Source organism: Crinia signifera, chromosome 12 (genome assembly GCF_055691185.1).
Source record: "Crinia signifera chromosome 12, ASM5569118v1, whole genome shotgun sequence".
In the NCBI taxonomy this organism is placed as follows: Eukaryota; Metazoa; Chordata; class Amphibia; order Anura; family Myobatrachidae; genus Crinia; species Crinia signifera.
This window is the reverse complement of record NC_139228.1, coordinates 22263802-22280248: the sequence shown is the minus strand read 5'-3', so window position 1 is coordinate 22280248 and position 16447 is coordinate 22263802. Positions and strand designations below refer to the sequence as shown.

Genomic DNA, 16447 nt, shown 5'->3' with positions numbered 1-16447 from the left:
AGGCAAATTCCTTCCCAAATGGACAAAACCATGCTGCACTGCAGGGGGGCATATGTAACAGGTGCAGAGAGCTAGATTTGGGTGAGTTATTTTGTTTCTGTGCAGGGTAAATACTGGCTGCTTTATTTTTACACTAATAGATCTCACTGAAGTAAAACCCCACCCAAATCTAACTCTCAGCACAAGTAACATCTACCCCACCTGCAGTGCACATGGTTTTGTCCATTTGAGAAGGAGTTTGCCTCAGAGTAAACACGAATAAGGCCCCAAGTCAGTACCTTAGTAAGTTGATCTGTGCACAAGCATACATCTCCTTTAACCATGGTCTATTGCCGTAAGGCCCAAATTCAGGCTTTACTCACGCCTGCGAGTTCGGCCCCATCCCGATGTTTGTGGGAACGCAGACGGACTATTACGTGCATGTGCAGCTCCCCTATTATGTGCAGCTCCCCTATTATGTGCAGCTCCCCTTTGCGAATAGCTTCAGCGACTTCCATAGTCCCTGAGCGGTTCACAAGGGGCAGAGACTGGGAACGCCCGACATTTGATAAGCTGGGCTTTCCCTTGGGTACACAGGACAATGTGGGGCAGGCGGCTGACGTCACCTGCCCAGTCTTACAAATAAAAAATAGTCGCCACTGATTTATTTGCTTAGCCAGGAGAAATCATTGGATGGCTGGCGACAATTGAATGATTTCTACTGCTGTGGAGGGGTGTGACGGGAGGGGTGTGTCCTCGTTATACAGCCCGTCGCATGGTAGTGAGGGGGAATGGGCAGGGCGGAGCTTTGATCCTCGCAGATTACCAAGCAAACCAGAATGAGGGCCTCTGTATTAGATCTTCTGGTGTTCCAGACTACATTCAAGTGTAACTACAGTGGCAGCCTCCCAGAAATCACCAACTGCGACTACGCCATGTAAACATTATACTAAAATGGTAACTAAACAAAGATAAACCACTATACATTCCCAGCGATCTTGTCCAATAACACATGATGTGTAAACAGTAGTTTTATTGCCGGGTGACAATCTGTTCAGGGTATTACATATCTAAAAACAGTAACCTAAGTAAGGTGGATATAGCCAAGAAAACACAAAAATGAAATTACATGTTGTCGTCATCGGAGTCGTCCTCTTCTTCTAAAGATTCCTGGCAGAGAAAGAGTAACACCGGATTAGTACAACACATCATATAAGCACCACAGACGTCACAACTGGATACAATGATATATTTACCTTTGCATATTTCTCAGCTTCTTCGCGGACGTCTTTGGGGACCGTTTCATGTCTGCCTTTAGTAACTGTTTGAAAAGTGTTTTGTTTTTTTTAAACTTTAAGGATAAGTGAGACCATAATAAAGTGTACCCAAGTATTCTATGAGTCACCCAAAGAAAGGTAATAGATTGGACATCCATATTTAGGACTACAATCATAGCATGTACATCGATTCAGCAATGAGGTAGGAACAATACACTACTTGTTATACTTACTTTTGCCAACCCAGCTCAGTTCCAGTTCAAAGGATTTATCTTTAACTTCATCGTGTACAATATAGATTCTGTAAAGACGAATGAAGAAAATCACGATGGAGAAATTAAACTGATGACAAACCACCTAGATAGCCCCGATGGTAGGAGCAATCTAAAGGGGATGCGCACAATTGTTGGTACCAAACATGAGAACCATGTACAATTTTGTGGTCTATCCTGCCTATCCCAAAGGTTTGTTGCTTTTATGAATGGTATACTCGCACTGCTCTGCGTGCAATTCCAAAGTGTTCGTGCTTAAGAATCCCAAAGTGTTTGTGCTTAAGAATCACTTCTATAGTTATCCACTGCTACAGAAACCATCCTGCAACGAAATAGATATGTTCTTGTGTATGTATCATGCTCCATTATACATTCTCTATCAGGAAAGTAATGGGGCTGATTTTTTCACACCACGCAGAACTGGTGCATTGTGTCACTGTACAGTGGGATGGGTGGAGGCGTGTCCCAGCTACACATTCCCCTCAGTGGCAGTTGCCTATGAGCCTTTACAGTGTACGGTTCGAGCTGTATTGTCCTCTTTTTTTACGTCGGCCGAGGTTCAATGATATACAATTAAGCTTTGGGTTAAACTCTGGAAATCAGGTACCAAGACACTTGCTGTGATTCAAAAGGCCTTTGGGGGGAGAAATCCTTTTCCAAGGCGCAAGTTTACCACTGGTTTAAAATTCTTTGAGGAGGGCAGAGAAGATGTTAATGACGAACCACAAATGAACAAAATGTGGACAAAGTGTGTGATGTTTTGAACACGGACCGTCGTTTGAGTGTTAGAATGGTAGCAGCAAGGTTGGGACTTCCAAAAACTGCTGTGCAAGAGATAGTGATAAACCAATTAGTGATGCGAAAAGTGTTTGCCCAATTGGTTTGTATTGATGCTCTAGGGTCAAACTTTGAATATTAACCCTACGTATCTGAAAGTTCAATAAAAAAATTTTATGGATCTAGTCTCATTACTTTCCGGACAGACCCTGTATATTCTCAGGAGTGCTTGAACATAGCACTAACTAAATCCTACCCAATGCATCAACTGCAGTCTCACAAATCTAGTCAGGACACACAATGTTTGCTTCCACTTTGCAGCAGGAGAGGGTAATGAATGTGTGCCGCATGTTTACAGTGTACAACTTTCATTACAGTTCCCCTAAAGGGAGGTGAAGCTGGAGCTTCTGCAGTTGTTATATTAGTCTTAATACTTACATTTTTGCTACTTCTTTCACTACTTCTCGGCATGTCATGTCCTTCATCTGAGAAAAAACAGACGCCACGGGTTGGATATACACAAATAAATGCATAGTAAGTATATCAGTAAGAATCCAACAGGCATCCACATCATCATACCAAATAGCATACAGCTATAATGTAGGGACCCCGAGTGCTTACTCCACAGTGGTGGAGGTCACTGTGCACTGGGGACAGCATAAGGCAATCACAGTGAATCCTAAAATTGGTCACACACTTAAAAGCCCCATACACTCAAAAAGGGGCTTCTAAGCAATGTGGGGGGGATTCTGATTTGCGAACACCCGCGTACGGGAAGTTGGATGTTGAAGATCTGCGTTTTCAAATATGCACATGTGCAAGTCTGCTCTGCGGGTGCCTTTGGAGACTCGCAAAGAGGGTGGCATGCAGGAGGCGGGTGGCTGACGTCACCAGATGTCAACTGCCCGCCCTATTCTCGGAGAAGGGTGACGCTAATCTAAGTCACCAGAGATTAGCGAGCGCTGCATAAATCATTTGCTGGTCAGAGACCAGCAAATGATTTTGGGCTTGCGCACAAGCCTGCAATTGGAGGTTTATGAATTCACAGGCCTGGCACGCAGCATTACATGGTTGGCAATGCCGCAAACTAACCAATCAGGGCCATTGTTAAACATATCGTCGTTAAGTGTGTACATACGACAGATGGCGCCTCGCTCCTGTAACCGGCCAGCTTGTCATGGCGATACGTCTCAGCGTGCGCCTCGTTCTTGGCACGCCAAAAGCAGTATAGATAAAGGTGGCTCTATCTGTACACTCATTTATTTTACCGTTTCTTCTATAATGCAGAAAATTCCATTGCGCTTTACAAAAATATAGTTAATGATGCAAGTTTCCACGTGTCGTTAATGATGACTGTACATAGCCAAGCGACCTGCATGTTTAGTAGGTTCCGGTGATGTCACTGAGCGATATTGGTGACCCCTATCCACTAGTGTGTATGGGGTTTAAAGATTATCAGCTGTAAGCCACTTACGTTAACTATCTGAGCTACTTTCAGCACAAAAAAACACCCAAGTGTGTTTGGCCCGGTGGTGAGCGCTGATGGTAATACCCGCATCAGCCGGGTATTACCATCAGATGAGCAGCGAGGGGGGGGCTTGAGGAAAAAAACAAATTAATAAATAAAATCGCTTCGATAACACGAAGATCGCTTCGATAACACGAAGATCGCTCAGTGTGTATACACCAAGCAATTTTCAGCCCAGCGATTTTCCCATTCATCACTGCATACAGGCTGGGCAAAATCACCCAGTGTGTATGGACCTTTATATAGTACCTTACCAGCTGACAAATGAAAAATAAATATTTTATTTTTTCCCGAATAAATGCGCTTTTGTTGGACGTAAAGACTGATGTAAATATCTTATATGTTTTCCCTCTGATTTGCATATAAAACCAATCTGCGTTACAGCCAGTCTGAAGACTAGAATGACACACTTGTACCGAGACAGACACACAATTATCACTCACCTGCAGTTTTTCAATCTCTGTTTTGGCTGCTTGTTTGGCTTTGCCAATAGAACATCCCCAGTAGCCCTAGAAGACATAGAACGGTTATATGACCATATCTTGGATCTGGGAACGAAAAGCATGTACACTACTCATCTAAAACCAGGAGAAACCCTTTATACGGCAGATTGAAAAGTAGTGTCCAGATTCCATTACAGATGTGAGCGTGAACAGCAAGACTAAAAAGAAAAAAAATTCAGCCGTTTTATAACACTTTTGGTTTAATGTTATTTTCTTATTGTTGAATTTTTATACAACGCAATTCAACAAATGAAAGGACGTTAATCCCATTAACAATTCCCCCCAAAAAGCCCTGCGAAACCAGCAAAGGCTATCCAATTTCCACAAAAAACTGTGATATCAGTGGAGTCTTTCCCACGTGCAAATCGATTGGGGTTTATTTTTTCGTGGACCTTGGAGTTGCGAGATTCAGTCAGACTCATGGGCCTTGCACAAGCTAATTGAATAGCCTTGGCAAATTGCCCCCCACGGATTCCTTAGTAGATTAAACACCGGAGTTTAACCAGGCTTGTATAGAACCCTAGACGTGCCTTCCCAATAACCAGGTCACAGAATATTTGGTGCATCATATGGAATTATAGGTACTAAACATATTATACAATATGGAGACATTAGCAGAAAAGACCATCTTTATCAGCAACATGAACAGAACAAACATGTTCTTAAAAACTTACATACGATATACCCGAGGGGTCAACCATATACAACTGAGCGCCATCGTCTTCATTATAAGATCCCAACATAAAACTGCAAGAAAATCACATGCAACCAAGTCAAGTGAAGAACAGGATTTTTCTATGATTTAAAAAAATAGGGCTGTATTAAATATGCAGTTTTTTTTTTAAAAGGGGCAATAATTTACAAGGCAATGTTTTGCTTTGTAAATGATTGCCCCGTTAAAAATAAAATAAAGAGACCCAGTTTGGCTACCATCCCGCATGGCCACCAAATTCAGGAGATATTACATCTGACCCCTAGTCTGTAAAGCAGAGTACACAATGGCTGATCTATTGGGGCAGATGTATTAAGCCTTAACAAGAGATAAATCCAAGGGTGATAAGAAGAGATAAACGCCCAGCCAATCAGCTGCTAACTGCCATGATACAGGCTGTGTTTTTAAAAAGTCAGTAAGGAGCTGATTGGCTGGACGTTTATCTCTCCTTATCACCCTTGCATATATCTCTTGTTAAGGCTTAATACATCTGCCCCAATGTCTCAAGTGAAAGGCTGATATTACGCTGGTCCATAAGCCAGTATGTCCCACTGAATTCAATTAAATGCAGAACACACTTCTCTGTCTACAGATCTCAAGACATAGCTATAGGTGTGTACCCAGCCTTAGCGTTCCTTGAGGCGTTTGCTCTATTTTCCAGTTACCCAGATCACTAACAACTTCTGCAGGCGATGTTCATGATTTATGTCAGAATGGTAGAACCTAGGTTATAACAACAGGACTTTTTCAACACAGTGATCCAATCCCCTTAACTCTTATTTACCATAAAAAGCAATAGCTGTGATCTCTGTGTCATGATAAAGTTAACAGCCAATTCCTCCATACTGCACACACTACTAGAGGTGAATGTCCCTTACCTGCAGCCAAATGGTCTGACAGCACTGTACAGTGTATATGCATGTACATACATGGCCACTCTGTCTGAGAGATGCTAAGAGGAAACAAAAGACTGCATTACTAAAATGGACAACATTCAATTTTAGAATAGATATCGATATAAAGGAAGGCTATACCTTTAATGGAATGTCATAGCCGTAGTTTGATCTGAAGTTGGAAGCTTCCTCTCTGGCGATGTCTGCCAGGGAACGAGCATCCGCCAAGAGCCCAGCAACAGACTGCAATTCACACAGGAGACCGTTACAGAGGTAGGATATGCAATTCGGATTTCAAATACACCGTACCAAGTTCTTGTGCAGTAGGGTGTACATTTATATTCAATCTGTGCTTTGATCTTTTAACATAATTAAGAGTGTAAATTAAAGATCTTCCATTGACTAAGTTAAGCAACATGTACTTCGTTCCTTTATTACTGGGTAACTATACCCTATAACTATAACTGTAGCAGCCAGAAAGGGAACCTAAACAGACATTGTGCAAAAAGGACAAGGTCTTAAAGAGCGCCAATAACGCATTGTTAACTGGTGCATAAACGGTTCATACAAACAGCTGACCGAGTGGATTGGGATTGATCCAATTTTACTGTACTAATCCAGCCCACCCAATGGTAAACTTGCTACAGTCTGTGTGAATTGAACAGCATAAACATTGAGTGGTGGGTCTTTAAGTCAACGTACTGCCAATGCTTCATGTATCTATTAAAGAGGTCACACTTGTTCATTGCATAATACTCATTTACCCCCTGCATTTTATTGTGTCATCTGCAAACAAAATCTCTGCAGTGTGCTAGAGACCGCAACAGCCATGGAAAGTGGAGGACTGGAACCAGCACCAATCAGGGGCCTCAGGTGTCGTGGATGTACTGTATTGTAATTACTGAACACACATTAAAAACAGCTGCGACTGGTGGTGCAGTCGTGGATTTTATTTCACATCTCAAAACTAGGAGAAAAATAGGGGAAATTTGTTTTGAGAAGAAAAAAAATTAAATTGTGTGTGATAAAAGTGGGGCACCCATGACAAGTTAACATATGTAGAGGGTTATAAATAGGAAAAAATTGCCAATAACGAAGTCATTTTTTCCAGGCGATTTTCTCAACATAGCATAAGAATGACGTGAGAAGTTTAGGATAGGAAGTTACATTAATGGGGTACGTGACATACTGTACACGATAAGGTGTTATACTAATTTATTTATTTATTAACAGTTTCTTATATAGCGCACACAGATTCCGCAGCGCTTTCCAGAGCATAGTTATAATCAAAAACACATAACAAATTACAGTACAAGACAGTTTAGGACAAGTACATGGTTAATATGGATAGCTGCACCAGGGGACAGGACACTGAAGCAATTATCAGGGTGGCAAAGGTTTATATATTCTAAGAAAGGCACATAAGGAGAGAAGGCCCTGCTCGTGAGAGCTTACATTCTAAAGGGGAGGGTTAGACAGACTGGGGTGACACAGAAGGCGAAGAAGTGAGCTTAAACAGGTTAGGTTGAGAGATTGTCAGGTTTTATGCAGGAGGGTGGGAAGAGGTCAGCTTAGTCTTTAATATTTTAAGTCTAAAAAAGCACTGGGTCATCCAAGAGTAGACAGCAGAGAGACAGTTGGAGATATGAGTGAGGATAGAGGGAGCGAGATCAGGAAAGGATCGGTAGATTTTAGTATTATCAGCATAGAGGTGATAGTGGAAGTTAAGTGAGCAAATAAGCTCACCCAGAGAGGACACGTAGAGATAGAGAAGAGGGCCAAGAATAAAATGTTGGGGGACACCTACTATCAATGGAAGAGCAGGAGAGGTGAAGTCATTAGAGGTACAGCTGTGCATTTTCAAAACAGACAGTGCATATGCTAATGAGAAAGGGGTTTCTGAATTTGCAGATGGGAGTTGCAAGTGTTTTTTTTTTATATCTTGTAGACACCTTAATATTATTAAAGTACCCCAAAAACAGGTTTTTACTGAAATACACCCGCTTGCCATTATTTTTCATTAATTTCACTGCCCCCTATACTTACATTTACATAATACATTTATCATAAAGTAAGGGTTCTGCTGATCAGTAAGAATGGCAGATTTTAAATGTCAGGGGCAACACTTACACGTGATGTATTGCTGCAGTAGCTGTAGGATATATCATGTTTAAAATGAAAATTTGCCCTCCTCGCTGATCAGCACCCTGCACCTGAAGTGAACACTAGATCATGCATCCTGGAACACAGACCCTCTGGTTCTGAAAGCTAAAAGGGAATAAGAGGAATTCTTTTGGAGAGTATAACAATCTGTTCTTGAACCAATGCGTTATTGTGAAATAATGGGTCTCTAAGGGCTTGTTATCTGGGATTTGCTGTGCATGCCTGAGAACGCAAAGCTTAATCCCCAAGAAGCACAGACTTGTCAGAGTTACCTGGATAGCCTGTGGGAGATCCATAATACCCCTTTTACACCAGAGCCTCGACCCGGGTTATTGCCGCTCCAGTCCGGGCCGGGGCTTGGTGTAAAAAAAAATAACCCGGGTCCTGTTTCCCGATGCCCAACCCGGCAAATGTTCAGGGTCGGACACGGTGCTTCCCCAGAGTCAGGGGCTATGTAAATTGGTAACCTGGGTCATCCGACCCAGGACCCAGGGACCCATTTCCACCAATCAGGGAGCCCCAACCTCCGGACCGCAGCGACCTGCGGTCAGTCTGGAGGTTGGGCAGGGGCTGCGTACAGCCTCCACTGCTGTCTGTGGTACTATGCAGACAGTAACGGAGGCTGGGCAGAGGTGAATGGATGCCTGTGTGCGGCATCCATTCACCGCATGGAAGGAGGCTAGAGCGCACAGAGGCTGGGGGCAGCCCAGCAGCTTACCCAGGTGCTGAACTTGCCCCCAGCGTATCGGTCGGCGGGTTTCCCCACGCTTGGGAGATGATGTCATCTTCAAGCGCCGGCTCAGGGTCCGACGTCACCCACCCGGCGCCGGTGTAAAAGGGAACAACTGCCGGGTCACATCTGGGTCCAAAAACCTGGCTGCGAATGGGCAATTTTGATGTAAAAGTGGTATTAGCCACAGTAATTTACCACAGCTAATTAGGTACCCCTAAGACTCTGCTTAGTTCAGAGTTTAGGATTTAGTTACTATGGGGGTATTCAATATGTGGCTATATTTCCCTACAGGAGAAATATTGTCACTCACTTATTCAATGCCACTGTAAAGGACAGCACTGAAGGCTGTCAGATCCGACTTTTTTTTTTTTTTAAAGTTGTATCTGTTTTGCCGCAGATTTTTGAATTCACAGCTGTTTTCTCCAAGCAACTGACTTTCCAACACTCGACAGCCGAAACATTAAATTTGGACTGTCAAGTTACTGTCGGATCAGACAAAAATGGCCCAGGGTTCCGACAGTTGGAATCCCATATTAAATACACCCCTAAAACTTTTAATCTGTGTCACAGGATATTTTCCTCACCATTCCGACATGCCGATCCACATTAAAGATCCGCTTGTTAGAGCCTTCTTCGTACAGCTTAGACAGCACAAGTTTTTCTACACCAAACACAACTCCGTCCTTACATCTGATGCCGATGGCAGTGCTGGAAAATGAGAGGAATGGAGACAGAATTCACAATCCTGACTACATAAGAAATTATCGGGCCCTCGTATTGTAGGGCTTCTCCCCCTGAGAGCTTAAAGCCTCTTCATTTACAATAAGCTACAGTAGGTCTCTGTTAGGATTTTATAAGAAATCCAACTTTGGCATTCCAAATTCAATAAATGAGCAATGATTTGTAAACCTTATTGAAAACGTTAATCCCCATGCACACTAGAGGATATTTTAAAAGATCTTGCTCAGAAAGGAGCTTCTGAGCAAGATCTTTTAAAATATCCTCTAATCGGTATGTATGCTCAATGTTGTTAACGATGCTCACTTCCATAGAATAGAATAAAATCAACTTTATTGGCCATGTATGTTTGCGCACACTAGGAATTTTTTGTGGATTTACAGTGCAGCATCAAGCAGGGATGAAGGGGGGGGGGGGGGGGGAGGTATTACATACATTTCATTAAGACATTATATGTGGGGAACACATGCCCACCGAGTTGCACAGCGCCTAGGCAGCCATCAGCGGCGCCACTGGTCACTGCTACAGCCAGGTAGGTAACATTAAGCAGAGACAGTACAGTTATAACACAGGGAACACATACCCACCAAGCTGAACAGTGCCTAGGCAGCCATCAGTGGCGCCACTGGTCGCTGAAACAGCCAGGTAGGTAACAATACAAGCAGACAGTACAGTTATCACACAGGGAACATATTTGGCTGAGCTGCACAGCTCCTAGGCAGCCATCAGCGGCGCCATCTTGATCATGCTGCTCAAAGGCAGCAGTAATAATAATAATAATAATAATAATAATAATAATAATAATAATATTTGTATTTATGAACCACTTTTCTTCCAAAGCTGACACACCCTGCCAGCTTGTTGCTGGCAGGGTGTGCAATCAGTGAAGGAACAGCATACAGGCTTTGCATACAGTGTGAGTAGAGGTATATGATGAAGATCATGGTAAAGAAACAGTAAAACAAAGAGTAATACATAGCTTTCCTCAGCTCAGAGGCGGAGACAGATAGTAATTTGGGAAAAGCAAAATAAAATGTGGCAGTGTTTCGGTTTATGTCCAAACTCCAGTTCTAAAGGTGCCCATACACGTACCAATTACCCGGTACTTTTTGCGCTAAAATAGCATTGTTGTGCATGTGTTGTGCATGGGATGCAATGCTATTTTAGCACAAAAAGTACCGGGTAATTGGTACGTGTATGGGCACCTTTACTCATTGCTTGCTTTAGATGACTTGCTTCAGATGATGATGCCAGACAAGCCTTCCATGCATGACCCCCCCCCCCCCTTCCCTCTCTCTGTTGAACATGCAGGTGAATTTGGTTATATATCCAATGACCCCCTTGTTTAGCGGGTCCTGTTGACGTCATTGAACGACATTGTTCAGTGTGTTCAGTGTGTACAAGTCAATTCCCCGCACTCCACGAAGAGACAGAACATTACACAGAATGCCCAGCAGTCATACTGTAATCCACAAAGAGACAGAACATTACACAGAATGCCCAGCAGTCATACTGTAATCCACGAAGACAGAACATTACACAGAATGCCCAGCAGTCATACTGTAATCCACGAAGAGACAGAACATTACACAGAATGCCCAGCAGTCATACTGTAATCCACAAAGAGACAGAACATTACACAGAATGCCCAGCAGTCATACTGTAATCCACAAAGAGACAGAACATTACACAGAATGCCCAGCAGTCATACTGTAATCCACGAAGAGACAGAACATTACACAGAATGCCCAGCAGTCATACTGTAATCCACGAAGAGACAGAACATTACACAGAATGCCCAGCATTCATACTGTAATCCACGAAGAGACAGAACATTACACAGAATGCCCAGCAGTCATACTGTAATCCACAAAGAGACAGAACATTACACAGAATGCCCAGCAGTCATACTGTAATCCACGAAGAGACAGAACATTACACAGAATGCCCAGCAGTCATACTGTAATCCACGAAGAGACAGAACATTACACAGAATGCCCAGCAGTCATACTGTAATCCACGAAGAGACAGAACATTACACAGAATGCCCAGCAGTCATACTGTAATCCACGAAGAGACAGAACATTACACAGAATGCCCAGCAGTCATACTGTAATCCACGAAGACAGAACATTACACAGAATGCCCAGCAGTCATACTGTAATCCACGAAGAGACAGAACATTACACAGAATGCCCAGCAGTCATACTGTAATCCACGAAGACAGAACATTACACAGAATGCCCAGCAGTCATACTGTAATCCACGAAGAGACAGAACATTACACAGAATGCCCAGCATTCATACTGTAATCCACGAAGAGACAGAACATTACACAGAATGCCCAGCAGTCATACTGTAATCCACGAAGAGACAGAACATTACACAGAATGCCCAGCAGTCATACTGTAATCCACGAAGACAGAACATTACACAGAATGCCCAGCAGTCATACTGTAATCCACGAAGAGACAGAACATTACACAGAATGCCCAGCAGTCATACTGTAATCCACAAGACAGAACATTACACAGAATGCCCAGCAGTCATACTGTAATCCACGAAGAGACAGAACATTACACAGAATGCCCAGCAGTCATACTGTAATCCACAAAGACAGAACACAGAATGCCCACACATTAGATCATTATGGAAACCATAAATATCGCCTGAAGAGAAATAAATCAACTATTTCCTTACCTACTATTTTCCACTGCTTTAGCAGCATATTCAACCTGAAACACTCTGCCATCTGGAGAGAATGTAGAGGCCGACAGATCATACTGTAATCAGAAGACACGTGTTTAAGGTTAATTCCAGGAACAGAAAAACCATCAATAAGGCAAATAATAGATAACATTTTTAAGACCTAGAGACTGGTTTAACGCTTTCAGAGCAGGCATTCCCAACCACGGTCCTCAAGGCACACAAGGGTCCGGGTTTTAGTTACATCCATGCTTAAGCACAGGTGACTTCATTAGTACATCATCTATTTTGATTGAAACACCCGAGGATGGTTGGGAGTGCCTGATTTAGATTTTAAAAAATCAGCGCGGTACACACATCTTTAACATTCTTGTACCTTATAATTACTCATTAGTCATGTGGTTTTATAGCTTTGCCTCTGGTCCAATTCTGGTTTATAATGATTCCTGCTCTTATTAATGACACTAGTAAAGGGTCCCATAGACTGCTGCACACATACACCCCCCACACTTATATTATAATTACCACCATTCTGGTCGGGTCCTTCTCTTCTGTGGTGCTAGGTCTGTCCCAACACTCTCATTGTGGGAGCAGTTAGACAGGTGTTGCAGCAAAAAAAAAAAAAAAAAACACCCACACCATTCTAGATCCACAGAGAGTCACATGTGTATATATACCAAACATGAGGTTTCCATCTAAACACTGGATAACTCCCATCATCCACTACATTCATCCATTAACAGCATTAAGCAGTGGCTGCCCTGTCTGTGAAATTACAGAAATGCCTTGTTACCATTGTGCCAATATCTGCAGATAGAATATTTTCTGCAGCAGTGGAAGTATGGACCGTCCCCAAAGCAGAGCATTACCCTAGAAACCAAACTGTCTTCCTACAACCGAAGATCCAGGTGTTAAAAAGTGTGAATGTATCATCTGTGTGCACCTTATAGAGGAGCAAGCGAGGTACTACCCTCGTAATTACCTTTTTATGTTATCATGTGCACATCCTGCAAAGTTCCAATAGAACATGGAGAGTAACTCAATGTGCCCCATAGCTACGGCTAACCACAAAAAAAAAAAAAAAAAAAGCCTTCCCCTCAGTGAACGGTGTAGGTTTAAGAAGAAACCGACTGTTGCATTCTGTACCTGAGCATGTTAATGCAGCCCCCTCACAGAGCAATAGCCACATTGCGTTGAAATGATGGGACTAATACCCCTTTCACACCAGAAAATGCAGGGACCCACCTGGGGATATGGCCCAGGAATCATGCCGGGCCATTCCCGGGTTGGCCCCTTTCACACCAGAAAAGTCCCTTCATTTTCTGGTGTGTGAAGGGGGCAGGAAGGAGGCTGCCAGGAAGTGGGCAGTCGGGCGGGAGGTGTGTAGAATACTCACCCCGGTTGCTGGTCCTCCGTGCAGGCCAGGGATCCACACGGGCGGCGGGCGCAAATGACGGGACAGCCGGCGGATGAAGATTACGCAGCTCTCCGGTGCCCTCACTGCCGCCGGAGAGCTGCGTCATCTTCATCCGCCACCTGTCCAGTCATTTGCGCCGCCGCCTGTGTGGATCCCCGGCTGGACAGCACACAGAGGACCGGCAACCCGGGTAAGTATCCCCTACTCCATTCACACGGGCCATGTCACCGGGTTAAACCCGGGAACAACCCTGCTCCATAGCAGGGTTGAAATCGATTTTGGCCCGGGAACCTTTCACACCTGCACTAGTCGCGGGCCCAACCCGGGAAATTATGCTGGTGTGAATGGGGTATAAGACAGATTTGACCCTGAGGGTTCCAGTAGTATGAGCCCCACAGCCCAGGTAAGGGGGTCAGGTTGCTTTTCAAAAGAAACTCTGTGCAAGAGGTGAAATAGCAGAGAGACACAGCATCCCCCCCACTTTGGACATCTCACTGATTGATAATATAGCATCACTTCTTGTCCCGGCAACTACCAACAGTCTGTCGGGGGGTTTCAGTGATGCAACGGGTTTTGCCTTTGAAAATAATGTTACCTAAACAGGTGACATCTCATGGCTGCCAGTAACTTGCAGCCTATTACATTTATTTCAGTCATTCACATCAAAGGGGCGTGCAACCTATATGCAATGTATATATAACCCAGTGTGTACGTTCAATGTTGCTACCAATGCACGCAATTGCACAACATTAATGACCTGCACATGCAGCTCAATCTGACAATATGATCAGAGCCTCCAGGGATGCAGCAGGAGGGCGACATCACTAATCCTTATCGCCCGGTGTATACAGTCAATATCGTTCTCCTGCGGCACGGCTAATATAGTTAAGTATATCGGTGGACGCAGGTATAACTTTAGTGTGCACTCTGCATTAGGTGTAATTCAAACTCAGGGCCACAGTGCTGTGAGGCAGCAATGCTTACCACTGTTCTACCATGCACCGCCAGCTGCAGGAACATGGAAGAGATGCACTACATGTCGGCAGTTACTCAAACAAGCCGGGACAGTGGGGAGTTAGGGCTAAGCAGGGACATACAGGGGGAGATGTACTAAGCCTTGGAGAGGAATAAATGAGAATAGATAAAAGTATTTGCCAATAGGTCCCTAACTGCCACTTTACACACTGTGCTTGAAAAAGGGGACTAGGAGCTGGTTGGTTGGTACTTTATGTACTACTAAGCCTTGGAGAGAGAGAGAGATAAAGCTACCAGTGAGTTTCTCTTTCACATGCAGTCAGTGAGTCAGCACCGGCCCGGCCCGCAGCACATACAGGAAAGGCCGGGGATCAGCGCACACAAAGAGGGGGAAGCCCCGCTCCATGTATAAGCGCCAGGCTCGGACAGAGCAGCCAGCTGTCCCCCAGGGACAAGCCACACCACTGACCGGCCACAGAGCAGCAACTCACCCCGGTCCCGATGGAGCTCATGTCTGACAGTACCCGGCGGCTGCAGCAGGCGGTGATACTGCACTTTCACTCTTGACTTCCTCCGTACGCGCTCACTAGCCAGTATAGCCCAATGTGATAGGCCGGCCCTGGCCCAATCAGCAGCTGCGTTCCCGCGCATGCCCAGTATACTGCACGGCGTAGAGGGCTGAGCGACAGGTCCTGTATGTGGCAGCTCCCCCTTGTGTCCGGAGGCCGGTACAGCTGTCAGTTGTCTGCGTTTTGAAGCAAATAACAAATGTGTCAGCAAGAAGAAACCTATATTTGCTGCTGATCCTATAGCTGTGATAAAATACAAATTAAAAATACAAATGCCTAGTGGACCCAAAAAATAAGGGCATAGAGAGCAGTGCCGCGAGGGTGGCTCAAAGGCTCAACAGCGTTTTGGTCAAGTCAATCGCTTGACACATAAAAAGGTCAACACGAGTTTTTCGCGATTTTTCTTTCCATGTCGACATCTAATAACATGGACCCCCAACTAGTGTAGCATTTGCGCTCGCCATAGTGCCAAGCCCATTTACCATTCCCATTTGTAATCCACATATATTGTCAAACATTGAAAAGCACCCCCCCCTCCCTTAAAAAGGGGGGGGGGGGGGGGTTTGAACTCATGTCAAGCTTTTCATGTGTTGACATTGCCACAATGACATTTTGTGGGTATCCACCTTTTTTAATGTAGTCCTAGTGTATGACAGCTTTATGGCATCAACCTATTGATTGGCAACCTATTATCCAGACACCATGCTGTGGACATCACTGCCAGGTATCCACAGCTGAATAGACAATGTAGAAAAAAAAAACAAGGACGAGCCCCCAAACATCGTCATGTGACATTTTTATGCAGTTCAGTCATTCTATGGAGGGTAGACAAGGTTGGCCGATATTTCCAACAGGTCGAAATATCAGCCAATGGTATTCAATCCTGGATGCTTTTGGCCAGGGCTCCCCCTCAATGCAGATTTGACTTTGTTTAAAGTCTAATATAAATTGTCGAAAAACGGACGCTAGATTGACAGTTTCCAACTGTCAGAATCTATTCCGACAGTTGGAAAAAGTGACCAAAACATTGAATTTGACAGTTCAATGTTTGATTTGATCTAATCTGGTCGTAAACAGACTATATTTTTATGCCTGGCAGAAATATTTTCTGGCATATACTACCACCTATATATTGTGGTTTTTAAAAACTGGTTCATGTAAAATTTTAACCCTTTCACTGCTGAGGGTTTTCAGTCCTGTAGTAA

General features: G+C 44.0%; 1 protein-coding gene across 1 annotated transcript; it reads right to left on the bottom strand.

Annotated features, from left to right (window-relative positions):
- Window positions 1-997: 997 nt before the first annotated feature.
- On the bottom strand, window positions 998-15319 carry PSMA3 (proteasome 20S subunit alpha 3). The gene is made up of 11 exons (XM_083167812.1): window positions 15165-15319; window positions 12276-12358; window positions 9422-9545; window positions 6083-6184; window positions 5927-6000; window positions 5011-5083; window positions 4277-4342; window positions 2744-2790; window positions 1490-1557; window positions 1236-1300; window positions 998-1149 (listed from the first exon to the last, which is right to left on the bottom strand). The coding sequence occupies exons 1-11, from the start codon at window positions 15183-15185 to the stop codon at window positions 1105-1107; spliced, it is 768 nt and encodes a 255-aa protein (XP_083023938.1). The 5' UTR covers window positions 15186-15319; the 3' UTR covers window positions 998-1104.
- Window positions 15320-16447: the final 1128 nt, after the last annotated feature.

Bases quoted from the DNA above. Each gene is read 5' to 3' on its own strand.
- PSMA3 (XM_083167812.1), bottom strand. From the start codon at position 15,185: ATGAGCTCCATCGGGACCGGG. The intron at 1,558-2,743 runs GTAAGTATTAAG...TCGTCTTTACAG, and splicing joins GTGAAAGAAGTAGCAAAAAT to AATCTATATTGTACACGATG. The intron at 1,301-1,489 runs GTAAGTATAACA...CTTTTCAAACAG, and splicing joins ACTGAGCTGGGTTGGCAAAA to TTACTAAAGGCAGACATGAA.